The following is a 27,475-nucleotide window of genomic DNA, read 5'->3' as shown; positions in this document are numbered from 1 at the left end:
GCCACCTCTTCTCCTGTTTTCTCAAGTGGACAGAGCCAGGACTCACATTGGAGTCTGACATTACATTGTAATGATCCCTCTTGCTCTGTGACCATGCCCTCTGATGGGCTATGGAAGTGTTTCCCTAGTGAGCAGTGCTCAGAAGCAGCTGAGGTCTAAAAGTCCCCTGATGGCCTTCTGTGATATGAGAGAAACATTAGCTCAGTGCTTGGTTCTTTACTTTCTAGGAAAACCCAAAAAGCTTAAAAAAAAAGTCCTAAACCCCACTGAGCATCAGTTTGCACTTTTTTTGGTGAGCTCACTGAAGGTGGCAAGGCCTAAACAGCTGATGGGAACTAAGTCACCTTCTCAGTTCTCCTACTTTATCAAGTCTGGTGCCTCAAGTACTGAAGTGCATCAGTGAGAAAGTAAGGAAAAACCAGCCATACTTTTTCACCTGTTTTGGCTAAAAATAGAGAATTTAAATGCTTGAGCTGTCAATCCCACAGGTTCCAAAAATTCTCTCTTACCCAGAATATCAGAGTAGGCTTCACTCTGTCTATGCAATAAATGTACTCTTTGCATGTCTTTAGAAACACCTTTGAATAGCCAGCTCTGTAATGGTTTTAAGTGCAGTTGTCTCACATCACATTATGCTTGAAGCAGTCCATGAATTTGTCATTTTGAAAATTAAAAATTCCCTTGTAAAACATCATCTGTCTTTTAGACCTCAGAGGGAGATTCCCAAGCCTTGACTGAAGTGGATTTGTTCATCTCCACACAGAGAATCAAAGTTCTAAATGCAGACACACAGGTAAGTTGGATTTAAACTCCTGGAGAATAATGTTGAGTTAGACTGTGCTCTTACACAATTAGTGGGACACTTTATTGAACCTGGATAAATTCAGGTACTCAGAGCATTCACAAAAAGCTCCTATTGTTCTAGCACTTGCCAATAGACTAATAAGACTGACACCTGTTTTGCTTATTTGATGTGCTGGAAGATGTCTGCATGTTGCTATAATTGAACTATAATTCAAATAAATTCAAAAAATATTCAACAGCCTTTCAGAATGCGTGTACACCACTCCTCTGGAACAGCTTCAGAGCCCAGATTTACAGTCCAACAGGGAAGTCATTTGCTGCTTTGACTAAGCCGTTCATATCCTGCCATTTGTAACATTTCATCTCAATTCTTTTCCATAAATCACATCTGAGCCACCATCCTATTGACTAAGGTAAATTATTAATGGTTCATATAAAAGCAGCATTTGGAGAGCACAGCAATGACCAGCCTCATCTTCTAGGAATGCTTGTCTATTCAACAAGAGGTGATCTTCATCAAAAGGAGGTTTTGAGGAATTTACAACTACATACATATAATTTATACACGGATCCCAATATTTAGTAATCTCACAAGATCTCATAACTTCGATCATACTTACAGGAAGTCTTCAAATTTTCATTCTTATGAGAGGCATTGAAAAGGGCAATTTTAGGAACATTTTGTCAGAAGTAAATCATGCCAAGTTTTCTTTGTTTAGGGGATGTTATTGATAAATGAAGAGCTACAGTTTATAGCTGGAATGTATGGCAGTTAACAGGTACAGTGTCTGTTAAGTAAGGATTAGTCTTAGTGGAAATCACTCTTCTTACTTTAAATAGTTCAGCATTTCAGCTGAACACCAATTAAAAAAAAAAAAAAAAAGGAAAGGTCCTTTGAAGTAGCCCACAAACTGTAAAAGGAACTGGCATCTTACTCTTCTGATCCCCTGAGGTTTGTAGTGATGCAAAATGCAATGCTCCATCCTAAGTGGTGTCTAGTGTCTGAGCTGCTCAACCAGATGAAAATAATAATAGTGGAAATTGTTCTAATTCCAAGCTCTCTAGTGTTTTCCCTGGGGTTTTGGTTGTGTTTTTTGTTTGCTAGTTTGGTTTTGTTTGTGTTTCTTTTTACAGTATGTCTTTCAAAGAGCTATTATAGAAATATTCCCATGACTTTTTAGCATTTTTGGCTTGGTAACACTTTTCAGTGCTAATGAAGGTCCTGGCTGGTATAATTACCATGGGTCTATTTCAGCTGGGGTGGCAGCTGGCAGAGACAATCTGTACTTTCAGGGCTTTAGCAATTACATAAACCCTGTTTCTGCAGCATGCCATGTGTTTTAATCCATCTGTGGTGTCGTATAGCTCACGTGAGGCAACAGCTGAATGAAAATGTAAAATTCCCATTCAGGAAATGACATACAGCAAGGTTTAAAATGCTGAGCAGCACCAGTCAGGTGCATTCCTGGGCTGGAAGAGAGCCAGCAGTGGTGATTGTGTTGCCCTGAACAGCACAAGGAAATGGCACCCCTGCCATTCCTGGGTGTTTATGCATTTAGTTGCTGAATACATTCAGCCATGGAGCACCTGGTTAGTAGGAGCAGCCTTATGTTTGCCCACGTGCCTTGTTGATAGGACAGGAATTCTCCCCTGTGCCACAGCTTGTGGGGTTGCACTCAGTGCCCCAAACCTGCAGAAGCCACAGCAGCCTCTCCCAGCTTCTTGCTCAGTCAGTGAAGAGAAGCTGGGAGTGAAGCAGCTGGAGAAATGAAGAAAGAAAAATAAAGATGTAGAGCTCACAAATGTGTATGTGCAGAGCCTCTGGTGCATGATTGACTTCACTAAATCGCCTGACTCATTAGGCTGTCTTCACACTCCCACAGGACTAGAGCACTTTAAATCTTGGAGGAATGCTTAGGTTTTTTCCTTCAGCTGTTCTTTGGGTTTCAAGAGAAGCAACAAACAAGATTCTGTAAGAATTCCATGGGAAAGAAGGGAGAATCTGAGAAAGGGCAATTTAGACAGGAGAAGAGAACAATGGCTTCAGAAAAGCCTGAGAGAGGCTGAATTTCTAAGGATAAATATAAGGACAACAAGGATGGAATGGATAGGACTGAAAAAGGGATAAAAGAAAGGAGAGAGGCAAATAGCAGGAGGGATTTATGGGAAGGAGAGGGGTGAAAAAGATATTGGTAATGGAAAATTGAGTACAGTGGAATATGGAGAGACAAAGGAAAAAGTCAAGTCACAAGTAAGTCAAAAGTAAACTCATGTTTACAGTCACCAGATAGTATTTGCCTTACTCTTAACAGGAAAAATGTGGGAGGGATGGAGGAATGATTGCTTTCACCCCTACAAGGGGAAAATAAAAAAACTCAAACCATTTAAGTAACCCCTGTGTGATGATATGGGCAGAAAGGCTTTCTTGGCAGGTGAGATGAAATGCCTTCATTTTCCCAATGCATTCACTCTTGTGCACACTGCATGTATGATTACACCCTTACACAATACTTGGTGCACACTGCTGAAAAGCAATTATCTCTTATCTCTGCAGAGCTCCCTGCATCCTGCTGAGACATGTCCATTATAAAACATTTTTCCATTCTGACAGAAGTGCTGTAAATCCTCCTGAGCCCCTGCAGCCCTTAGAGACACTCCTCAAGCCACCTCTTAACCATCATTACTTTTCATAGGTTAGGGATAAGCATTATTTCAAGCCTGAGAAGAATCATTACAATAATTTTATGGGTAGTGATTATCTTCAGCAAGACAAGTGGCTCTAAGAAACAACAGTAATTTGTAGTTTTGTCTGTCAAGTTAAATTGTACTGAAATTCTTAAAACAATTACTTTTGTTCACTTGAAGAACAATCCTTCTTCCTTAGGCCTTAGAAAATTGTTCAACTGACGCTAAACTAGTGCCAAGCTGTTTACATAAAGAATGCTGATGCTTATATAAATTATTAAAATTGTGAATTAACTTGTACCACTTGTTTTTGTTGCAATTAAGATAGAATTTGGTGGATGCTTTTAGCTATTAAGGTGAGGGACAGGGATGGTCAGGACACATCCTCAACTAGTTTGATCAGTACAACTATTATGCTTCTGGTTGTTTCTAGTTTGAGCAATAGATAAACCCTGGAAAAACTCCAAACTGATCAGTGACCCCAGCCAGAAGCAGGTTTCAGGTGTGCCCTTTCTATTTCCTAATGTACAGTTCATCCTAACAACAGAAAAATATGTAAAGGAATAACATAATTTTCCAACAGCATGAAAATGAATGTAAAACAGCAGCATAGCTCTTCATTCTTCCTTTACAGCAGCAACCATACTGAATTTGCTCAGGTAACAGTTCCATTGAAGCCAATGCCTTGGACAGCTGCTCTACTTCCCTTTGACTGGATGGAACATCCAGTCTGGGCCCTTAGGAAGTGCTTCTGTAGCTTTTGTCTTTCTCCAGCAGCAGGCTGTCAAGCAGAGGGCAGCTGCAGTATTTGCAGGAGAGCAGCAGGCATGCAGAACTGCTCTGTTTGTCCTTGCTGTGTGCAGGAAACCATGATGGACCACGCGCTGCGCACCATCTCCTACATCGCCGACATCGGCAACATCGTGGTGCTGATGGCGCGGCGCCGCATGCCCCGCTCCGCCTCCCAGGACTGCATCGAGACCACCCCCGGCGCCCAGGAGGGCAAGAAGCAGTACAAAATGATCTGCCATGTCTTTGAGTCAGAGGATGTAAGTAAATGGATCCATTCATTTAAACAACACAGGCCATGGAGAGAGCTCTGAAGTCAATGGCCATTCATGGGCAAAGTTAACCTGTGGGATATCAAACTGATCATTCATCCTGGATTATATCCTTCAGTCCACTGCATTGGCACAAAATGACACATATGTGCCTCCAGGCACTTGGAATGAGCTGGAACCATTCTGGACTTCTTCTTAACTGAAGCCAAGTCCCTTCTACTGCCTTGCCTGCCCTCTACCCAGTCCTGGTTCCCTGAGGCTACTGACCTGTAGTTGTATGTACTTTCAAACATGCCACTTGATCCTTTGGTGTTTAGGAACACATTCAGCTGTTTATTTTTCAGTTCTCTTTCTTCATCCCTAGCAAAGATTACAAATTAGAATTTTTATATAGAATCATAGAATTCTGTCCATCTCTGCTGTACATCCTGTTTCACTGTTGTGAAAAGTGCTGATGTGCCATCCCATACCTCTTGTGACAAAAGAAGATAACCTTGCTTTACTGCTGTTGTATATCTGGGTTTGGGATTGTAGTGAATTAGGTACTTCTGTCTGAAGTGGCAGAGAAGGGACTTCAACCTAAAACATTAATGGAAAAATATACCAAGCCAGTAAAACAGAAAAAGCAAAATTTGTTCTGTTTCTAACTTGACAGTAAGAGGCAGTACAAAGTATTTGTCATCATTGTTATTATAGGAACAATTATAGATATAACTTCTAGGTATATATTTAGATATAATACCAATTAAAAAATAATGGAGTTCTTTGGGTCAGACAGTCATAACTCAGAGGTTGCATATATTTTGAGCTGAGCAATCCATTTTCATTATTTTAAAGCAATTAAGCCTGTGAAGGAGAAATGGCATTGCCTAAAGGTTAGAGTTCTAGACCAGGGTTGTTCTGAGACCCAGTTAGCTCAGCTCTGTCACAGCTTTGCTTGGATAACCTTTTCAAGCAACTTAATTACATTATCTCTAAGCTGTGCATAATGCTTTCATAAACATTCATAAGAGCTCAGAGATAGAGATGTAATTAAGATGTAAGAACTGGCTGTTACTGGCAGCAGTAGAACAGAGCATGACATCTGGAGATGATGGCTTTGGGAAGGTAGAATGAAGGCAAAGGCAGAGGACAAACTACAGAGAAAGCAGTGGCAATGGAGAGCAGGAGGACTCAGTAATGAGTGATGAATTTTAATAATGGAATGATATGAAAATGTCCTGAGTGACTTCTGCACTACCATACTGCCCAGGGCAGTGGTCATAGCACCAAGCCTGACCCAGCTCAAGAAGCATTTGGACAATGCTCTCAGGCATACAGGATGAAATTTTGGGGAAGTCCTGTGCAGAGCCAGGAGTTGGACTTGATCCTGATGGGTCCCTTCCAGCTCAGCATATTGTATGATTCTGTACAAACCTCTAGGTATAGAGCAAAGACTTGAAAATATGCTTTAAAATTTGAAGAAACAATTTGTGACTGATGTCCTTAATTTTCTAAAGTCATTTCCAGTCAAGCAGATTGGTGCTTTTGTGTACAGCAGCATAAATGAAATACAGAAACAACCTTTTAGCATCAAAGAAAACACTTGATCAATAGATTGTAAGAAGATACAGATTTATAATAACCAGAAAACCTCATGCATTTGAAATGCATTTAAAAGGTACTGACTGTCTAAGAAGCTGTGCTGCATTTCCAGAATACAGGTTTGGTTAGTAATATTTTTAGGGCATGTAAGGTGCAATTAATATATCATCAGGAGCTACTCATATGCCCCAATGACCACACAAGTGTTGATCCAAAAATATACAAAACTCAACATGGCATTCTTCAATGAGATGCAGTAAACCCAGAGTAAGAAAACCATAAAAATTCAAATGTAGAAAAAGTGACTACACATTCCTTTTACTGATCTCTGTTTCTCTGTGTTCCCTTGCCATCTAGTGGAATGTGCAGTTAAGTGCTCCAAAATTTAAGAAAGACGGGGGCTTTTGAATGGGTGTTCTCAACATTAGCAGGCTTTAATGGCGGCTCTGGCTGCACTCCTGAAATGCTCCCTGCCATTGCTAGTCGAGGTGTTACTGGGAATAGTGTGCTGGATGTGCAGTGGGTAAGCAGGGGGATCCCTGGATGCTGGGACAGGCACTGTGGCAGGAGCAGGGGAGCAGATGGCTGTGTTGGAGCTGTGCTTTCAGTCCTGGAAAGGCAGGGGGAGGAGCAGCAGGTGACACCACAGCCAGAGCCACCACAGCCAGGGATGCAGGCAGAGCATCCCTGCTCCCCTCAGCCCTGCAGGCAACCTGTGCTCAGAGCAGGGCTCGTGGCTCCCTTCCACAGCTCTGCTCGTGCTGGGCTGCAGCCAGGCCTCTCCAGTGCCCACTGGAACAGGGCATGGGCAGCACATGGCTGCTTGCTGCTGCAGTGTACTGAGCAGGGGGCAGCAGCAGGGGGTTTAATGGAGTTTGCAATTTGATTTTGGATTGAATGGGTTCTTTCTGTACAGCAGACCTTAAAGTGACTTTATATCCATGCTAATGCAGAAACTTTGCAGGATTCTTATTTTGATTCTGTCTTAAAATCCAATCTCTCTCCTGGTTTCTTGTGGTTTCATTGCTAAACTGTTGATCTGTCCTTTCTCTGAGCTGCTTTTTTCTACATTTTAGGCACAGCTCATAGCTCAGTCAATCGGTCAGGCTTTCAGTGTGGCTTACCAAGAGTTTTTAAGAGCCAATGGAATTAACCCAGAGGATCTCAGTCAGAAAGAATACAGTGACATCATCAACACCCAAGAGATGTACAATGATGATCTCATACACTTCTCCAATTCAGAAAACTGCAAAGAGGTAAACTAGATTTGGATTTTCATTTCAAATTGATCCAATTTTTTTCAGAGTAAAAGAAATAGTCTCAAAAATATTTTTTTTTGCATTTTTAAAGATGATATTACAGTTTCAAGATGTGTCCTTCATCAGTCCTGTGTTCTAAAACCAGCTTTATGGGTTATTAGGATTTCTTGTTTTCATGTTCAAGGTCTTTCTGTTTCCATTGATCAGAACAGTAATAAAGTACATTTACATCTGAGCTAGATAAGCTCTGTGCTATTCACAGTACACAGTGTAAGGTTATTTTATGTTTCACCTAAGTTCTCACACTGAAAGGGCTGGCAGAGTTGTGGTTTTCTGCAAAAGATAACCTCAGCAGAAGTCAGCTGCCATCAGCATTCCCTGTCCTTCCACATTTGACAGAAAATAATTCCCTGCATTTACCTCAAGAGCATGTTCTCTACTTAAACTCCTGCTCTACTTTATAGGTGTTAGCTGTGCTGTGGTTACTGACAGCTCAGGAGAAGGCATCCTTTACAGCACATCAGGGATCTTACATGAACACACTAGGCACGGGTACATTCAATAATTAACAATATTAATAACAATAGTAATGGTAATAATTATTAAGAGATCCTTGCCAGAAAAGGACAGACAAGCCCTGAGATCAAGAGAAAACCTGAACAGTGCTGGCAGGAGTGGAGCTGAACAAGGCCTGGCTGGCAAGCACTGCCTCAGCCACAAAAGGTTAGAGCCTCCCCCTCCGGTTCCAGGGACAGAAACTTCCTTAGCATTGATTCCCTTGGCATTCAGTTCCACCACTTCCTACAGAGTTAACCATGTCTGAGTGCTCTGCCTATTAAACCTCTATGACCTTCAACAAACAAGTGCAGGACACCCCTGAAAAGAAACAGCTGTGTGTTCCACAGTTAACATTGAAGTCATGAAGTACCTAATGGCAAAGAACAGAATTTGGTTTGTGATTTGTAGATGTTATTTGGGAACAAGTGACATATTCATGCTCAAAGTCAGACAAATCAAAGTAAAAAAAATGTTTTTCCTTTTTAATTGCAGCTCCAGCTAGAAAAACAGAAGGGAGAAATTCTTGGGGTAGTGATTGTGGAATCTGGATGGGGATCCATTCTACCCACAGTTATCCTGGCCAACATGATGAATGGCGGCCCTGCAGCACGTTCAGGAAAACTGAGCATTGGAGACCAAATCATGTCCATTAATGGCACCAGTTTAGTTGGTCTACCTCTTGCAACATGCCAAGGGATCATAAAGGTACTCCAGACTTACAACTCTATGCTGTAGATTGTAGGACAACACAGGTGGAATCTTCTGACTAGTGATCCTGTAGATTTCCAGCAGATATAATTTTTCATATCACTGCAAAAAACCCCAGTAATCTGTCATTAACAAAAAGCAGAATTAGAGATTCAGGAGTGATAATGCACAGAAATTTAGGGCTGGAGAACATGTTACAGTTTTGTTACTGGGCTATAAAAAATGAGGCCATGTCTGTAAAACTTGCCTAAATTAAGTTACTCAGCTGTCTTCAAAGTTTTAAGCTTCCTCACAGCCTCCAGCATAAAATAAGATTAAAATCTCCTATGCATTTTTGGGTTCCATGCAGATAAAATGGGTGGAGGCTGGAAGACTGCAGGACAGATCAAGTGAGCAGATGAAGACTCTGCAGACACAATGGAATCCCAGAATGCAATATCTTTAGTCATGGAGACTAAATCTGATGTCTGTGCAGATTTACCAAGAGCAGCAGAATCAGGAGATTAATTAGCCAGATGCTGGGAAACAGCAAGCAGTAGTCAGTTTTGATTTTTATTGGAAGATTTGTTTAAATTTCTGTAGTAATTACAGGCAAAATTTTAATGTTTTGTTGAGCCAAATATTGAGGGAAATAAATAAGAGAAATGTATCTCTAAATTAGCAATCAATTTCTCTTAACTCTCACTGATCTTTCTCAGATCAGCTGCTTAATACTCTTGCAAATAGGAAATCACAGATAAGGGCTCAGTAAGATTCATTTCAGAAATATTGACTTTTGGAATATCTTACAGGGACTCAAGAATCAGACACAAGTCAAACTGAACATTGTCAGCTGTCCTCCTGTGACTACTGTCCTCATAAAACGGCCAGACTTAAAATACCAGCTGGGCTTCAGTGTACAGAATGGAATTGTAAGTTTCTGTGTTCATTGATTGTTCTGGGGTTTTTCCCTTCACTTTTTTGTCTTTTTCAAAAAACATATGGAAGTACTGAGAGAGTCTTGCATGACCTCACTTTTTCTGCTGTTTATTAAAACCTTACAGTCTCTGAGTAATATAATGCAAATGGATGACACTGGGAGAAATTCTTGAGGGATTCCTACATAATAAAGCAACAAGATTTATAGCCCAGATTATTTGGTGCAATAGCTTGATCATGTAAAACTGTCATTAATGCCAGAGTTGCAAGGAAACCTTATGCTGAAAAAGGTTTTTACAATTATAGCACTTCAATCTTAGATCTGATTCTATTTCTCTTTTTAAAGTTTCATTACACACTCACTAAGACTTTTAATTTTTCTTCTGCTGTGCATAATTTATGTGGATCATATGGTAGTAGGCATGGGAATATAATTGTGACCTACTGTTATTGAAACTAAACTCTTATAAAAGCTAACCTCTCATGACAAAGCAATTGTATAGGCTGTGGCCCAGGTACCCCTCCTCTGTGTGCTGCAGCTTCCCTGTAATAGCAGCAGCAAAGAGGAGAACAAATGTGGCAGTGAACACTTACCCCAGGCAGCTCAGCCTCCTCCTCTCTCAGTTCTTCCTTCCCAAGCCATTCTCTGCCACCTTTCCAGAGCAAACTCCCCACACAACTAACCCAGGTAGTCACTGGCCCTTCTGGGGGCTGCCACTAGCATCAGGGACTGGCTGTAGGGCAGGACCATCAGCATTTCCTCTTCCTCCAGTCTAGGGAAAAAAATAATCAGGCTGCTCACACAGAAAGCCACATCACAAAGGCTGTGGGCTCTGCCCCCTGTTCTGTGGAATGCATTGATTGAAGGTGCCAGATCTCTGTTTGTCACCCTTTGAGAGCTGGAAGAGTAACAGGTAACTGTAAGATGTGGTGCATGTGCCTTCCTGCACTTCAGATGGCTCAGGAGTGGGTTTGCAGCTCTCCTGGCCATCTCTCAGTTACTATTCCACCCACATTTAAAATGTTCCTGCCTAAGATTACATATAAAGGACACTGCTGCAGCCCTGCTCCAGCTGGATGCACTCCAAAGTGGTTCCTACCCCAGGATCTGCTTTCACCTGGTCTCACAGAGGGTGCTCTCTTTGAGGCACTGATCTCATTCCTTATTGCTCACCTTTGTAAGTCTTGTATGTTCCACTGGTGCCATGACTAAACAAGGAATATATTTATATACCTGTAAGCATCACTGCATGTGATTATCAAGTTTTCAGGAGCCCATTCCCAGCTTTGGTGCGGGAGGGATCAGGGCTGGGGAAATGGATCAGGCCGAGGTGGATTAGGAGCATGCCATGCCCTCACATGGACAGGCAGTCTCTGTGACAATCTATTCATCTTGTCCCTGCTAATCATCTCCTACATGATTGGAGCCTCAGTTTAGTAAATCCTGCAGGCTCTGCTTGTTTCCTGTCACAGTGTGCTCCCTCCATCTACTGGCCATTTGTCACCACACTGGCAGATCATCATTCCTTCCACTTAAATGAACAACATTCAAATGACATCAAATGTAAAGTTCACCAAAAGCAGCAAAAAATCCTTTTCATATAGGAAAAAGAAAAAATAAAGCCTTGCAGTGCATTTCATCTATGAAAAGCTTGTTTGAATATGAAAGCCAGTGAACAAAAAGATAAGAGTAACATCTTTTGTTAGGCTGCTATGGAGACAAACCTCTGGGCCTGGAAAATCCTTTTCTCTGAAAAACTCTTTCAACATTTGAAAATATAACTATAAAATATATGTCTCTGGTAGTTTGACACTCTCCTCTTTAAAAGTACTTTTGTAATTGCCAGCAATTGTTACAAATTATGATTGGATCCAGAAGTAATATTGTTGCTCTTTGTTGGCTCAGCATTAGCACAGCAAAGAAATAAATGGCTTGTCAGAACAGATATAATTAAATGTCTCTTTCTGGTAGGCCATTACCTCATTATCCATGCAGCTGGGATTTATTTCTGTGCCTCCCCTGACAGCAGCCTTGCAGTGGCTCCTTTTCACCCTGCCTATCTCATGTGTGCAGGATGCACAGCCATTAGAGTGGCAATGGCCCATAAACACACAGAGCAGCTGCTGGCCACAGAAACCCCATCTGAGCTGGCTCTCCCTGCACAGGGTGTCAGGCAGATGCTGACACTGCTGCAGCTGAAAAAAGGATGTTGTGCACACACGTAACAACTATGAGTGTTGTGTGATGGGGAGGTGAGCATTAGATGACCTGTCAGGCACCTTCTGAAAGTCATTATGTTACAGTTCTTTTAAAATGATGTTATTTAAATACAATTGGTCCTTATGTATCACATTATTGTCTTCTAGGTTTGGTCCTTGTATATAACTTTTTTTTTTCTGGATTGTGAAAAAAAAAATCTGTGAATTACCAGTTATATTCTCACTGCTGATAAAACACCACTTCTCAGTCTAAATCTCACTTTCTCTGAGAACTATCTACCCTGTCCCTAGCCTAGCACAAGCTATCCAAAAATACAGTAAAACTTTACAGAACATCTTATTCTTTCTTCCCTGCATTTGTTTACTGTCATTTAAACTGGCAAAAAATTTACAGGGTTTCAACAGTGTAATATAAAAGTGAGATGAGGAGAAATCTCATTTTAGTAGGTTATGATTAAGGCATTTACACAGAATAATGTTTGTCTGGCACTATTTTATCCTAATGCTTTGCTACTCTATGGGCAGTTGCAATAAAACTGATTGTGAAGCTACTGAAGTTTCACATCTGATGTGCTGCAGCTGGTCTAAGGCACTGCAAACCTGTCACAGCTGAGTGGATTGAACCAGTGTGGTTTGCACTTTTTTTTTTCTTTTTTCCCCTTCAGTTTACACAGTCAATAGAATTTAGACTCTTGCTTACAAGAATCAGATGTGTCTTACTTTATCTAATATTATAGCTGTTGCCATGTTCAACAAATACAACAAGTTAAAGAGTCCTGGCTGAATAAAATCATATTTACTTAAAGATATTGCTCAGTTTAAACTCACCAGCTTCAGCTGTCATAGCTCCCCTGGCTGGAGACAAAACTCTTAAGGCTGCTTTGAGTCAGCCCTTGCAAATATAGGAGTCACTAAATGTGTGCTGTAAATGCAGAATATTTTTTTTCTCTATGTGTTCTGTCTCTGGCTTAGCAGGGTCTGGGAGCCTGGGCAGAGCCACTCAGCCTCTGTCTGCTTCTCATTCTACCTCATTAAAACACTTAATGCTCACAAAAGGAAGCTGCCTGCCTCCCCTGGAGAGGGATTCCTGAATGAGGAGACCACTTTCTATGTCTGGGGCTGTTAGAAAGCAAAAACTGGCTGATGGTATTAAAAGTGCTAAAAATGCTTTGAGAGCCAAGCAGGGAAAAGGGCTCTGGACAGATATGCAAGCCATTATCTGCTCCTTTATGCTGGTGGGGTGAGGGATCACATTTCCATTTGCTCCAAAACCTTTTATTTCAGTGGTACTGCATCTGTATTTTCTTTTACACCACAAAAAATATATATACAAGGGTTTTTTTGATATATGCTGCTTTTTGTCCTTTCTGATTACTGCTCCCCAACAGCAAGGAGCAAACTTATTCTAACAGTGAGTTGAATTGAGAAGCTTTCTGTAAAAGAGATCTGTGTAGTAGAGTTTATCTTGTGAGCTGTGTGATTAGAAGGCAGACTACCTGCAGAACAATCCATTGTATGTGACTGAAATTCAAGAACAATTCTGTAAAGTGATAGTGAAGCCCACCAGAAATACTTTAAGGCCTACAGGAGGTAACACTCAGCCCCTGGAGAGAGCATGGTGGAAGATAAATCACATCATAGGAGGAATGTGTTTGGGTTTGAGGTTTTTTGGGGCTTTTTTGATTTTTGTTTTTTGTTTCTGAATGCTGAGAAAGGCAAAGCGAAGAATATAATATATATTTTATAAGCACAGAATAACAATATATTCTCACTCCTCATATCAAACAGTTTGAACATCAAGTGAGAAGGGATTTCTTTTTTTATTGCATTGTTATTTGTGGAGAGGAGTCTAAAGGAAGCTGCTAGTGCCATATAGGAAAATATTCCAGTCAACCACAAACAGTGTATTACCTTCAACACGTCCCAGACTGGCCATCTCCCCACATCCTGTGCTTCTGAATTAGATAACAAACTCACTGGGGCACAAGCCCATCTTACCATACTTGTATTTAGCTCTGAACAAATGACCAGATCACAGCAAATAATATCATTCTAACCATTGACAGTAACTGCAGAAACAGGCATTAGCTGATGCTCCAGCACTCATTTCTTTTCCTCCAAGAACTGGTTTTTCTCAGTCAACAAAAGGTAAATCCCAATGCTGATAAAGTCTGCTTAGTTCCAGAGATTGGAGCTGTACATTATCGGCCTTGTGTGATTCATGGACTTAGTAATTTGAAAAAATTTGCCAGCAATTTCTATCTAATGCACAGCAGTCTGGCCTACCAGGGTGGGTCCCCTGGCAGCATAGATACTGTTGCTAAGGAGGAAACACTCTCAACTCCACACCAGATTGAGATTTCTCTTTCTGCCTGCACTCTATGCATGTTGCAACCGCAAAATACTTTAGGTAGCAATGTCTGCTGGGACTGTGTGTCTGCTGAATGTAGAATTATTTTTCGTGTAGAATCATTACCCTGTTGTATGGGTCATAACATTCAGAATTGTGCCAAGTTCTTTACTGGAACCTCAGCTGCCAGTTAAAGAAGAATGGCTGAACTTGCCTCCTCCATCCTGAGCTTACTGTGGCCAGCAGCACTGAGCAGTGCAGAGGGAAGCTGAGACCCTGGAGGGCAGAGCTCCCTCCTCTCCTGCAGGGGCACAGGAGGTTGTGTCCCAGCAGGGCATAAATCTCTCTCCTTGTCTCCACTTTTGTGTGGCTACAACCTGTATCACTGTGGAAGGTATCTTTATGTTCCCAATTGGAGACTAAAAATGAAAATTATAACAGGCAGAAATCTCAGAAAAAAACCTCCCTCCAACAAACCCTAAAGTAACATTTAAAAACTCATTGATTAATACTTCCAACAAGCATCTTCTGGAATCCTGACAGCATCACCACTCATTAAGTCCCATTGAGGGCTGCATTATGGTATTTCTAAACCTCAGTAACCATTGCTTTCTCCTGGCAGATTTGCAGCTTGATGCGAGGTGGGATAGCAGAGAGGGGCGGGGTGAGAGTGGGACACCGGATCATCGAGATCAACGGGCAGAGCGTGGTGGCCACGGCTCATGAGAAGATAGTGCAAGCACTGTCCAACTCAGTGGGAGAGGTAAGGGAACAAAGCCTTTAGCAAGGAAGTAAAAGAGTTGAAAAAAATCTATGTTTCAGTGGGAAAGAGTGTCAACACAGCATTAAAAACACCAATTCAGTAAATTAAGTTTGGCACTAATAAGAAACAATTAACAGTTGGGGTTTTTTTAGCAACTAATGGTGCATATTCACCGCATTTTTCCATTCATTTTTAAGAATTCTTGGCATAATTCTATACCTTCAACCTACTGTCTGAATTAAATCAAGTGATTAAAGGAAGAAATCACTCAGGGATGTTGGCTGTGAAGATGTCTCTTATCACTACAGCATCTGCCATAGAAATGAATTACTATGTCTGAAAGATGCAAACTGATATACATTTTAATAATTTAATCTCCAACTTACCTTGGAAGTAAGTTAGGTCACCTCTCTCCAGTACTTCTAGATAGATCAGCAATGAATAAGCAAGATTGTCCAGTTTTTCAAAATCCCTCCTGAATTTAATGGTAGTCTAAGTACAGAACCCTGGCCAGATCTCCCACTGGTTCCTCTGACAAAAATCAGAGACAGCTGGTGTCCTCTTGGAAAATGATACCTGACAAATCATAATAGAGTATGTGCTCTTTGTCAGGGGCAAAGCTGTAGATTCCAACAGCCCCTCCATGGTCCCCCTTCACTGTGTAACTTCTCACCTAACATAGGAAACAGCATGAAACTTTTCTTCATTACAGCCTGAAGAGAAGATACCAAGGCAGCTGGTCAGGGTCTGTGTTATCAGTCAGTAAAGTTTCCCTTTCTTCTTCTTGTGCTGTCCAATAAGTCCAGTTCTGGTGGAGACCTGATTACCTGAGCCTTGGACTCTGTCAGTCTGTGAAATCATCTGGCACTGGGGACTGGAGCCGCAGGACTCTTTGAGAAGGAATTGAAGTGCATTAGTGTCATGGTTTGACATTAGCCATAGGAGAAACTGTTCCACCAAACTCTTGATTGGCATTTGAACACCAGGTGCCAAAGTCCCAAGTTCTGTGTTCAGAAGATCATATTGTAATTAGGTGAAAATATGAAATGACATTCCCACAGAGAGGAAGATAGAATACAAATCTATCCATTAAGTTCCATTAATATCAGAACAGCAGAATGAATTTTCAGAGAGGTTTGTGCTACTTATTATTTAAGGTCTGTAAACTTTACTGTAATTGGAGCAGGGTATATCAACAAAAAGTGTTTAGGTGGCTTTTAAAACTATATGATGTCACATCATGTAATTGTCATTAATAAATTCAAAAACAAAACAAAACCAAACAAAAAAACCCAAACCACATGAAAAAAAAAGCAAAGATAGCAAACCAGCATCCTAAAACCAGAGAACTTTGAACTAGAAACTCTAGGAAAAAGATCTATAGACGCCAGGACAAAAAATGCACTTTGACCACAGGGAGAAACAGATGGGGCCTTCTGGATTATTTTAAACTAGTACTAGCTCTATTAATGTCTGTGTAATCAATTGACAGATTCACATGAAGACTATGCCAGCTGCCATGTTCAGGCTCCTAACAGGTCAAGAGACCCCCCTGTACATCTAACATCTTCCATCCAAGCTGAAGCTGTCATAACTGAAGAGAATTTTGTATTTTGTATGAATGAAAGGCTTGGAAGCTGACCCGAGGACTCCAGAACAAGGAACAGACAGGTGTCTCTGCCTTTTCTCTCCTTCCTTTCTATTTCTTTGACAAAAAGTGTTGAGAAGGATGGTCAAGGACAATAATCACTGACAAAAATCTTTGTAAACATTTAAGTATTTTGAACATCTTCTAAACTCTTTTCTCATAGAACTTAAAACATATTTATTTGTAACCTTTATGTGGAGTGATGTATGTCTGTCTTGTTTGATAACACAGTGAATGTGAATATTTGATGAATGAGACTGCAGGAGATGGCAGAGAGAAGCAATTAGAGAAAGTTCTGGCTGCCTCAAGTTAAAAAAAAATCCCAGTCCCATAAAGTGGTCCAATACTGATGACATTGCATAATTTTAAAACTGGTGCTGAATTGATGGTATTTCAGTGGAAAGGAATGTGTGCAGTTCAAACTTTTAGACTCTACTGTAAAGAAAACCACTGTAGTACTTGGTATTGTTATGACAAGTGTAACCTGTTTGGCAAGGTGTGAACATAAACATGTAACAAGTGTTTCATATGCTAAATAAAGAATAATTGCCACAAGATTAAAATCAAAATATTTATTTAGATACATATTTATTTTTAATGCTTGTGATTTTTATGATTTAACAGAGTTGTTTCATGGATAACTTATTGCACAGGTTGTGTAATGTATGTGTTGGGCTGGGTTTTTTTTTCTTTAATTTTTGCATATTATCTTTTTGTTCATAATAGCTCAAAATGGGAAAGCCATGCTTACCTGTTTCTGTCTTTTATAAAGCATTCTTATTCCTAAGGCAATGTGTTCTGAATGTAAATTGTTTTGACAAATAACCTAGCACCATCAGCAGTATTAGAATGTGTGTAGATAAAAAACCTAGTAGTAAAGTTGTATTCCTTATGAGATAAATGTTAATTGGTGTAACTTTGTCTATTTTTTTTCTTTTGGCCAAGGCCTTGAAGAAAATACACTGTGACTTAAGAAGCCTTACCATGCAGTAACTAAAGAGCTTTAGATGACTGTACTTCAAGGAGTAGTGTGTTGCATGCAACTGACCTTAGGAAAGAATTAACCTATCACTAATAAATCTGAAATAAGAAAGGAAGCTTGCTTATTTTGTTTGTTGTGTAACTTTACATAGTAAAAAATTGCAAGTAGAACATCATTTAATTCTTCATCTAAGTGCAGTTGCAAAGGTCACAGATTTTTTTTTAAAGGAAATATTCTCTTGAATTAGGAATTTGTGTATCATTATGATCTTGAGAGTAGAAGCTTTCAATTAGCATACCTTGTTGCCACTGGATGTCACTGTAACTTCACATCAATACAGAAGCATGCTATAATTAAAATACATTAAAATGGATGAATCTGTAAAACTTAAACTACCCATCTTCAGCTACATTCCTTTGTGACCTTTTCACAGGATGTCTGCCCAGCTCAGAGTGACACAAATGAAACCAGTATATGATTAAACCTCAAATGGAAACTAAGGCTACTGACAAGCACTGCTGCAAAACAATTAAAATCCCGAAACATCAACCTGTGGTAGGTTCTTTATGAGAACCTTCTCTTTAAGGCCTTTCCAATTTCCTCTGAAAGAGCCAGGATGAAGCTTGCACTGGAAGATGTTGCTGGCAGACCTGTGTTTATGCTGGTAATGAAATCAGTGTCAATATTTACTTTTTGATATTTTTTAAAAGATCAATGTTAAATAAATCATAAACACAGCAGAACCATAATATGTTTTAGTAATAAAATTGTCAAAACTATGAATTGGAGTAACAATTCTTTTTGAAAATACTCAAGGCTCTGCTAGATAAAAATTCTTCTAACTTCCAATCAGTTGCTGTTGGTAAAAAGTTTGTGAAAAATGTAGAATTTCAGTCTTCTTCCCTAATGCATCTTTTGGTCACACACTGCAGAGGATTTACCATCAATTCTTGGTCACACACTACTGCAGGACTGAAGTGGTGAACATTCAGAACAGAGCAGGAATAAACCACACTGCAGCAAGTGCTGCAGCTTAAAAGGGCAGCCTGGGAGGGGGGAGCAGTTTTACCTGGACAAATCAGTTAGTCTGGAATGAAAGACACTGCAAGAATGGATTAGAAGCAGCACTGTGTATGTGTATAAATCACCTTTATGTTTGTATCCAAATCAGTGTTGAAAAGGCAAAGTCCAGAAATACTTTTTTATTAAAACACTGACGATAGTTAAAACACTTTGAGGTACATTAAATAAATACAACTTTTAAGTTGTACAGCCAGTCTCTGGTGGGTTTGCAATGGTTTTCAAGAAATGCTGGGCAGCATCAGTAGCATTTCTGTAAGTACAGTGAAATAAATGCATTTCTGGTTGGGAAAACACTTGTTATATCTTCACTAATAAATCGATTAAAAGTTTGCAAAAATCAAGGCTGAAATTTACATTCAGAAAAACAGCCGTTCTCATCCTGCTGTGGGGAAAAAAGTGGAATTCCAAAGGAAGACACTTTTTCCTAGTCATCCACTAGTTGTGTTTGTCCCAGTCCTGGTTTCTTCCACAGCTCCCAGCTGCCATGACATACCTGCGGACCCTCTCAGAGGAGAGGACGGTTTCCCGGGCACCCCGGTCACAGGATGGTTTCCCAGGGCACTCGGATCACAGGATTTTTTCCCGGGGCAGTGGGATCACAGGATGGTTTCCCCGGGCACCCCGGTCACAGGATGGTTTCCCGGCACACCTCGATCACAGGATGGTTTCCCGGCACACCCCGATCACAGGAGGGTTTCCCCGGCACACCCCGGTCACAGGATGATTGCCCGGCACACCCCGATCACAGGATGGTTGCCCGGCACACCCCGGTCACGGGATGGTTGCCCAGCACACCCCGGTCACAGGATGGTTCCCCAGCACACCCCGGTCACAGGATGGTTGCCTGGCACACCCCGGTCACGGGATGGTTTCCCAGGGCACTGGGATCAGAGGATGGTTGCCCAGCACACCCCGATCACAGGATGGTTTCCCGGCACACCCCGATCAGGCTGTGCGGCCGCTCCCGCTCCAGGGCGCGGCTGAGCGGGGTCCGGCTGCGCGCCGGGGCCGCGGCAGAGCTCAGGGCGCCGCAGCTCCGCAGGTGCAGATCCCCCTGCAGCCGCTTCGTGCAGCCGCCCGCGCCCTGCTGGGAGCTCGTCATCACCTGCGGGAAAGGCAGGAGGGGAGGAGGAAAGAATGGGGAAAACGGGGTAAGGAAAGACTGAATAATATTTCATTTAAGCTAACACTGAAACTCTTCCAAAGGAGGTTCAGCCCATCAGAACCCCTCCTGCTTCTGTCCTTGCAGCTGGTCAGGGCTCAGGACTGGGCACCTGGAAAGCACAGCCAGGCTCTCTGTCTGAACTGCAGTGCAAAATGTATTGCTGCCCAATAAATAGAAATTATTTCTTACTAATGCCATGTAACTATAAAAGAGCTTCTGTAGGAATTGTCTGAAGAACTTAAACTGCAAAAACATTTATATAAGCCATTTGACTATGGAAACTGGACACATCAGTGGCCTACCTGGTCTATGATATTGGCACTGAAGATGGCTTCTTCCATGTGTCTCTCATCAGATTTAATGACTGACCGTATGCTGTTCACTACGTGACGCACTTCTGGAGGGAGATTACAGTTTGAATGTTCCAAAAATTTTGCCACTAAAATTTTTGTGTCTTTATAGGCCTTAAGGTCCACTAAGGAGCGTGGCCGCTCTTTCGAGACGGTGTGAAAAGCCTTTGGCTTTAGGTGCAGATCAATTTTCCTTGTATCCCTCTGTTTTCCAGTTGGTAGAAAACTGCTCAAAGAATGCTGGCAAGCAGAGGCAGCCATATGAGAACCAGAGACAGGAACTAAAAAAGGGGGGGAAGAATATCTTTAAAGTAATAGTTTAAAAAAAGAAAAAGAGAAAAGAAAAAAAAAGGCAAAACAAATATTGTCACAGAGCTTCTACTTTGTCATAAAATGTCTGTTTTGTTTGAAGAGTAGCAAAAACATGCAGTCGAGGAAACATTACAAAATGGGTAATTTTAACCAGGAGTAACTAGGAGTAATCAGGAGTAAGACCTTCCCATGGCCAAGGAGGAGTGCCTTGAGAATGAGTGGGTGGGAAATTAAAGAACTTCACAAACCAGACATTTTTGTGTCCACCTTCAAGGACTTCAGCTGACATTAATGCTAAGGAAACCCACCAGCTACTCTGTGTTACATGCAACTCATACTCTTTTAGGCCCAGCCCCTCACCCCGGCTTTAAGGCTAAAGTTCTGCCTATTTCTAGGCCTTGGAAACTATATGCAAGAGAGATTAGTGAGAAACAGAGAAAGCAAAAATGCTGATCTAAACCAGAGGACCTAATTCAAAACATTTACTTTCATTCAAGGCAGGTTCCATCAGCATTGTACACCATACATTTATGCTGTTACCTGGCTTTTCTGCCCGAGATTTTTCAAAGCTCATTTCTCTCTCAGAAGCTTTTCATTATTTTTAAAAGAAAAAAAAGGAAACCCATCCTCTGCTTTAGAAAACCAATTCTCACCTGTTTCTCCTGTAGCTGGAGATAATCCTGCATCTTGGCACTGCCTGCACACAGAAGTCCAGGCACAATTATCACCTTCAACCAAGGGCAGACAGAAAGAGAAAAGTCAACCCCTGCTGTCCTCCCCAAAGCAAGGAAAAATACACTGGAACCTTTTATTATCTCCTTTACAGAATGAATCTACTCAAAGAAAATCCTGCTTTCAAGATGTCCATTCATAAAGAGAGGCTACTACACCCAGAGGTGCCTTATGAGTTGTTACACAGATACAAACAGAAAGACAGAGCTCATGTTTTATGGTTTTTTCTGTAATACTAAATATTCCATGTTTAAGTGCTGAAACTATGGCAAGCTCCCTATAGAGGCAGACCTCAGACCTTTTCTGTATTTCCTGGGTGGACAGAGTTTATATTGGAAAATGGGAAAAGTGAGAAAGATTAATTCTTCTAATTTCTACAAAACCAGCATTTTTTATTCAATATTTCTCCTCCTTTTAAAAATATATTATCATTATTTTCAGTACAAATGTAACACACCATTGTTTAAATTTATGGGAAGGTGAGCAGGATGGCACCTGATGAGCCAATCAATAACAAGTGGTTATGAAGCATCTACAAACAGCTTTGGATGCCATCTAATGACAGTTTCTGGGATTCCAGCATGAGGATCAATGATGATGAGATCACACTGTACAGTAACTACCACCTGCAGTTTTTTCATTTCTGACAAGATGGAATAAACCCTCAAATTTGGTTGTTAATCTGTTTCCAAGACTGAAAATGGTTTTGAACTTCTAGGTAGCTTAGGAGAGGTTTTCTTCCATATCTCCAGGGACAGTTTATAATGAAAAGCTGGCATAATCCTCTCTGGTAGAGTGAATAATTAAAAAATGTAAGACGCTAAAAACATAGCAAATCTGTAAGAAATTAAGAGAGACAGCTTCTATTCTGTCTTTAATTTGTTCTATTATGCTTAAGTACTGTAGCACATGAATCATGGCATGGTTATTAGGAGGAGACACTTCAGAGGTTGTGTCTTCCCATCCATTACTAAACAGTTTAATGTACTTGCAGCAAGTCAAAACTACACCACTGGACATGACCCTGAATTATCTGGAACACAAACACTACAATAATCACTCAGGCACTTAACTGGTACAGCCACATGGTCTATCACAGCTGATTACAAATGAAGTTTATTGTAATAAACATCTGTGCTAGGAGTTGATTTTGTCTGCCTTTGTCGTGACAAACTTTACAGGGAAAAGGCAGAAAAAACGTGCAAACTATTAACTTTTAAGTAATTTCTTTTACGAAGGAACCATGTCTGACAGTGGTATGTGAACCCACCATTTTTATGTTTTTCAGGGAGTACACAGTGAGTAAAAAAGCACCTATTAAACTAAACCTTAATTTATAATTTCTCCACTAGGAATGACAGGTATTAAAAAAAACCAACAAGTTTACTTAAAAGGGTTTAGTGGGAGAATTATTTGACTATACCATATAGACACCCCATCAGGTCAAGATGCGCCTGCAGCAAATGAATTCTGTTTTGGGGCCTGAAAGACTGGTTTCATTAGATCTCATTGCTGTTGTGTCACTGTCCTGTTGTACACATGCACCATCCCCATGTCAAATAATTTCTGTTCCAAACTATGGGCAGTGCAATCACAGTGCAATTCAAAATCCATTTCACAAAAATCTACACAGTAAATGTCAAGGTTGTGCTTCTAAACCTCTTCACGTTGGCTCGGAGGTGAGGCAGAAAATAAATTCGTAATTTTTTCTTATAGTGGAAAGGCAGTGTCTTAAGAAAAACCCAAGCCCCAGCTACAACCTGATCACTGTATTTCCCTTTTTGAGAACATGGCTAAAGCTCCTCCAGCCTCAGTTCTCCAAAATCCACAGTTATTAGTATTAACAATGTGTAGTTACAGCTCTGTCTTTCATAAAGTCACATCCACTTGACCAGTTCTTTTACTCCAGGACAATTTTTAAAAGTAGGTGTATGTTACTGAAAAAAACCCAAAGCACTTTTTCTTGTGTGTTGGTTGAGGGAGGTCAGTTGGTTCCCTTTATCTTTGCCTGTTATTCAATCCCGTAGGTGTATTTGAAAAGTCTGCAGTGAATATCAACAGTCAATCATGAAAAATCCAGATCAAATGCCTTTTGAAACTTACAAAGACTGTAAAGAGCTTCAGCTGTTTGTCACAGTTTAGGAAAAATACGCTTCAGGGCTGCTACAAACAGCCAGAATGTGTTACTAGAATTGGGCTCCTTCTAAACTACCTATGAATTCCAAATCAGGTTCAATAAAAAGTAGAGGAAGGGGATGCAATGTAAACCTTCACGGAGTAAAATATTTCAAACTAGTTTGCCAAACAGATGTATGAAGAAATACATCTAGGCTTAACCAGAGTCTCAAGTCAATCCTTCCCTGAAGGATTTGATAGGAAGTGCCTCTGTAGGTGCAGAGTGGGTCAGCACCCAGCCCCTCCGAGTCCCTGCTCTTGCTCCCCCCCTCCCCTGGGTGCCAGCACCTCTGGAATTTTCTCTGCCTCTTCACTCCAGTCTTTGCACAGCCCAGTTAATCTCAGTAATGTCCAACTGCTGTCCCTCCATGCCACTTTTCCAGCAAAGAAGATAAATGTATTTAGGACACATTAAGAAGGAAAGGAGGGCATCTGTCCCACCAGGTGTCCAGAGCCAGCTGGAGCACGGGGGCACAGCTGCCCACAGCAAACACTGCTCCATGAGCACATGGAGCACAGCTCTGGAACCCTGCAGAGCCCGATCCAGAAGAGAAAGGGTTTGTTCTTCTTGACTTTCACACAGCAGAAAGGATTCAGAAATTCCTACTTACTGTCTGCTTACTGGCAGCTTCATTGCACATATGTCCTAGCAGAGTAAATGTCATAAAATAAATGCAGACTTCTAGATTAAAGATTCAGTTTTCCTGGCTCAGATGCAGAAGCTACATTTCTAAAGGTAAAAGACATTCAATTATTGAGCTAAGTATGAAGTCTCTGAAATGATATTATAAAGATGCAAGAAGTGCAATAGAACAAAAACATCATCCTAAATGGAACATGTTATCTCAATATTTTGTCTCCTTTTGCTCTGAGCTAGTCACACAATTCTTCCTCTGGATCCCTTACAAAGCCTGGTGAACAGATCTTGTAGCAGCACAACCCACGACATCTTAAAAAGCTTTAAATCTTTACTTTCAAGCCACTTCTCCAGGTTCCCCTTCTGAATCTCTCCAAACAGCTTAGATCCCTTTCAAATGGTTTAGACAGTTCCCCATTCCTGCTACTATCCTCTACTAAATCAACCCTTTCTTTTTCACTAACAAGCATATTTTTATGAAGATACACTGTTCAGCTAACATCTCCTCTTCCCTACTTTTCTAAAAGGAGATTCCTAGCAGAAGACACTTATCCACGACAGCCAAAAGCTTTTCTTTTCCTTTATCATCTTGTCATGTGCCTCATGTTCATTTCTTTGTCCTTCAAAACTTTTCACCATACACCCCCAAGCTGCCACTGGTCACAGTGTCTGCCTGTGACATGCCCCAATACTGCCAATGTCAGTGTCACCTTGAGGAATCACATCCTGCTGTACAAGCAGCGTGACAGCTCCAGGAGTAGTTTCCTAAATAAAGCCCAGCTGCCATTGCACTTCTCAGTTTAGCCTCTCAGTAGAACAGTAATAGAGAGGTGGGAAAAGCTACTCAACACATGGTTTTCTGAGCAGTGCAGAAAGAATGGTGAAATTTAGAAAAGCCAAAATTATTTTCACTCTGTCAATTTTTCCATTTCCATTCTTAAATTTTTACAAATTTAGGAAATATGCAAGGAGCTAGAGCTTTCACACGTAAGAAATCCTCTTAGGAACACTGCATGGAATTTCCAGCAGCACCAGTTGCTGCACCAATCAATCCCAGTGCTTTGCTGCCCTGTGTCCCACACCTACCTTCGGTGGCAGAGGAGCAGGACACGGGGGCACTGCTGGAGCGGACGATGGCTGGGGCTGGGGGCTTGCTGAGGTGCTGCTGCTGCTGCTGGACAGCAGCCTCGGGGCCACCTGCTGAAGTGTTTGCTGGCCCAAAACAGGGAGAGGTCTGCAAAGTGGCAGGAGGCTGGTGACAGTCCACACAGCAGGTTTTCTTCTGCTTCAAAGGCGGCGTGGCACTGCTCTCTTGAGCAGAACTGTGCAGTTCTCGTTCTGAGGGGCTGTAATTCCCTGAGGAACAGTCCAAGGACCTGCCGTGGGCACAGCTCTTTTCCTGTCCTTGGGACCTGTCTGTGGAGTCTGGGCTGTGGGAGCTGTCACCCTCATCAGGAAAGCCCTCAGAGCGAGTTCTGTGACACCTGCAGCGAGGGTGGCAATCCAGGGCACTGCAGCTCTGCTCTGCAGCCCCCTTGGGGGTTATGCAGTAGGGAGAAAGATCTGCAGACTGGAGAGATCCTTGAACTTCCAGCGAACAAAGATCTTCAGAGGAGTAGCTACGGTCTGGGACATCAACAGCCTCAGAGACCATCAGAGAGGTGCTCTCAACAGAAACTGCAAAACAAGAGATTCAGAGAAAAATACAAACTTCTTACCTGCCCTCCCAATCTTCTCCCTCCCCGTGTTCTGTAGACTGACTTAAATTGAGCAATCTGCAAATTCTTTTATCAGTAAGAACTCAAAAGCTCTCAGACGAAAAATGCCAAAGTAAAAAACACTGAAGTAATTTACTTCTTTCTAGTGTCCTTCAGCAAAGACATTTTTGTGCTGTTCTTGATACTGACTTTTGAACTTTAAATACACAGGCTCTGTACTGTGCTCATCTACTTGCATCTCCAACATCTGTGCTTCAGGCAGCAAGCTTCCAATTCAGCTCCTGGAAGCCATGGAGGAAACTACTCTTTGGAGGAGGAGTGTGAGGGTCAGGAAGCCCCCATGGCTGCTGACAATGAGACACAAGCTAAAAGGAATGTGCAGGACTCTTGGAAGAGAAACAACAGTCGCCAGATCCACCTCAAAGGGCCTGACTAGAGCTCTGTCTAGTAAAACTCTCCTCTGCACTTCCAGCCCCAGCCTCTGACTGTGACAAGGTCCTTCTTGCCATGAATAACTGAAAGCAAATGATTCCTTCACCACTAGGAAGGGAAGAAGAGAAAAGAAAGTGTGCTCAAAGCTCCCACTTCCCTCTCTAAGCAGACAAACGCAAAGCCAGGATCACCTTGGGTGCTGAAGTCCGGGGTCGTGTTCCTCTCCCCCAGGCTCGGTTCAGACACCTGCTGAGCAGCACCAGTGACCTAAATGAACATTTGGAATGAAAGAGATCATTGACCTGCAGCTCACCAAGCAAAGTGTAGAGCTCAGGATCCAAAGGACACACCTGACAATGCTGAGGCACTTTCATATGAGCTGCTATTCAGACTGAAAGCTATTTAAAGTATTTTACATCTCTGGGTCAGGAGCAAATGCAGGGCAAAGGCACAAGCTCAATGCAATTTTACATTTTTCCTGAATCTACAAGGTAAATTCATCTTGAATTCACAGGCCCTTGGGGCTGCAGGCTCACACTACTAAACTTAATATCCGAGTTTAGTAAAAGCAATCTCTCTTTCTACAGTCTGCATTTCTCATATTGTGCTTGGTTTTTTGTTCACCACATCATATCACCCTAAAATAGGAGAGAGAAAACCAGAAGCCACAAAAACAAGCACAAGAGCAGTATTTTCACTTAGTTATTTGTGAGGATGTTACCTATTAATGTGTTTTGAAGCCCTTTAACATCGTTGCCACCCAGGTGCTCTCCAGCCTGGTGGAGATTGCTCCATGGACACAGTATTTATTACCACTTACCTTTTTTTTGAGAGGGGGATCTAAGGGGGTAACTTCCCTTCATTTTTGAGAATCATGTGATCAAAATATAGACTCATTCCTGCTGGGAACACTGGATCCATAAATACCTGAAATTTAGGAAATTTTCTTTCTACTGCATTGATTAGACTTGGATTGGACCTTATTACCAATATTTATAGATTTTTTGCAGTTCTTTGGGAATGTGATAATCCAAAAATCATTGCAATAAATAGCTGGTAACAAAAATAAAAAAAGAAAAAATACACAAAGGTTGAAAGGAATGAAACTGATACCATCTTGAGCAGAAAGCATTATATCTACTTCTGTCTGTAGGGCCACAATTAACTAGTAGAGTTTATTATGGTTGGTGACAGTCTAGAAATCAGCATCAGTCATCTCTGTACAAACCTTTCTGTCAAGCACTTAATCTGTGTCTGGCCTAAAAAATTGGATGTGACACAATTAGTCTGAAGCTATTAGGGCAAGAGCTTCCATTTCACATGCCCGTGTG

General features: G+C 41.4%; 2 protein-coding genes across 9 annotated transcripts in view; one reads left to right on the top strand and one right to left on the bottom strand.

Annotated features, from left to right (window-relative positions):
* The window catches only part of APBA2 (amyloid beta precursor protein binding family A member 2), an 80,093-nt gene extending 63,530 nt beyond the window's left edge, over positions 1-16,563 (top strand). For both annotated transcript variants that reach the window (XM_054273030.1, XM_054273029.1), the window contains 7 exons: positions 707-793; positions 4,353-4,538; positions 7,211-7,390; positions 8,444-8,656; positions 9,451-9,570; positions 14,770-14,910; positions 16,403-16,563. In XM_054273030.1, the coding sequence (XP_054129005.1) occupies positions 707-793; positions 4,353-4,538; positions 7,211-7,390; positions 8,444-8,656; positions 9,451-9,570; positions 14,770-14,910; positions 16,403-16,474 (999 nt within the window). In that variant the 3' untranslated portion in view covers positions 16,475-16,563. The remainder of the gene's footprint in view (positions 1-706; positions 794-4,352; positions 4,539-7,210; positions 7,391-8,443; positions 8,657-9,450; positions 9,571-14,769; positions 14,911-16,402) is intronic.
* A 2,623-nt stretch (positions 16,564-19,186) lies between these two features.
* Positions 19,187-27,475, bottom strand: part of ENTREP2 (endosomal transmembrane epsin interactor 2) — an 87,187-nt gene continuing 78,898 nt past the window's right edge. For 5 of the 7 annotated variants that reach the window (XM_054273031.1, XM_054273032.1, XM_054273033.1 and 2 more), the window contains 5 exons: positions 26,336-26,411; positions 25,081-25,671; positions 21,104-21,178; positions 20,091-20,419; positions 19,187-19,728 (listed from right to left, as the gene is read on the bottom strand). In XM_054273031.1, coding sequence (XP_054129006.1) covers positions 19,540-19,728; positions 20,091-20,419; positions 21,104-21,178; positions 25,081-25,671; positions 26,336-26,411 — 1,260 coding nt within the window. In that variant the 3' untranslated portion in view covers positions 19,187-19,539. The remainder of the gene's footprint in view (positions 19,729-20,090; positions 20,420-21,103; positions 21,179-25,080; positions 25,672-26,335; positions 26,412-27,475) is intronic. The other 2 variants (XM_054273037.1, XM_054273035.1) reach the window with 1 other exon arrangement.

The sequence above is a fragment of the Melozone crissalis genome, unplaced genomic scaffold (genome assembly GCF_028551555.1).
Source record: "Melozone crissalis strain CALT ecotype California unplaced genomic scaffold, PUWL_Pcris_2 ptg000014l_1, whole genome shotgun sequence".
NCBI lineage: Eukaryota > Metazoa > Chordata > Aves > Passeriformes > Passerellidae > Melozone > Melozone crissalis.
This window is presented reverse-complemented; position numbering and strand designations above follow the sequence as displayed.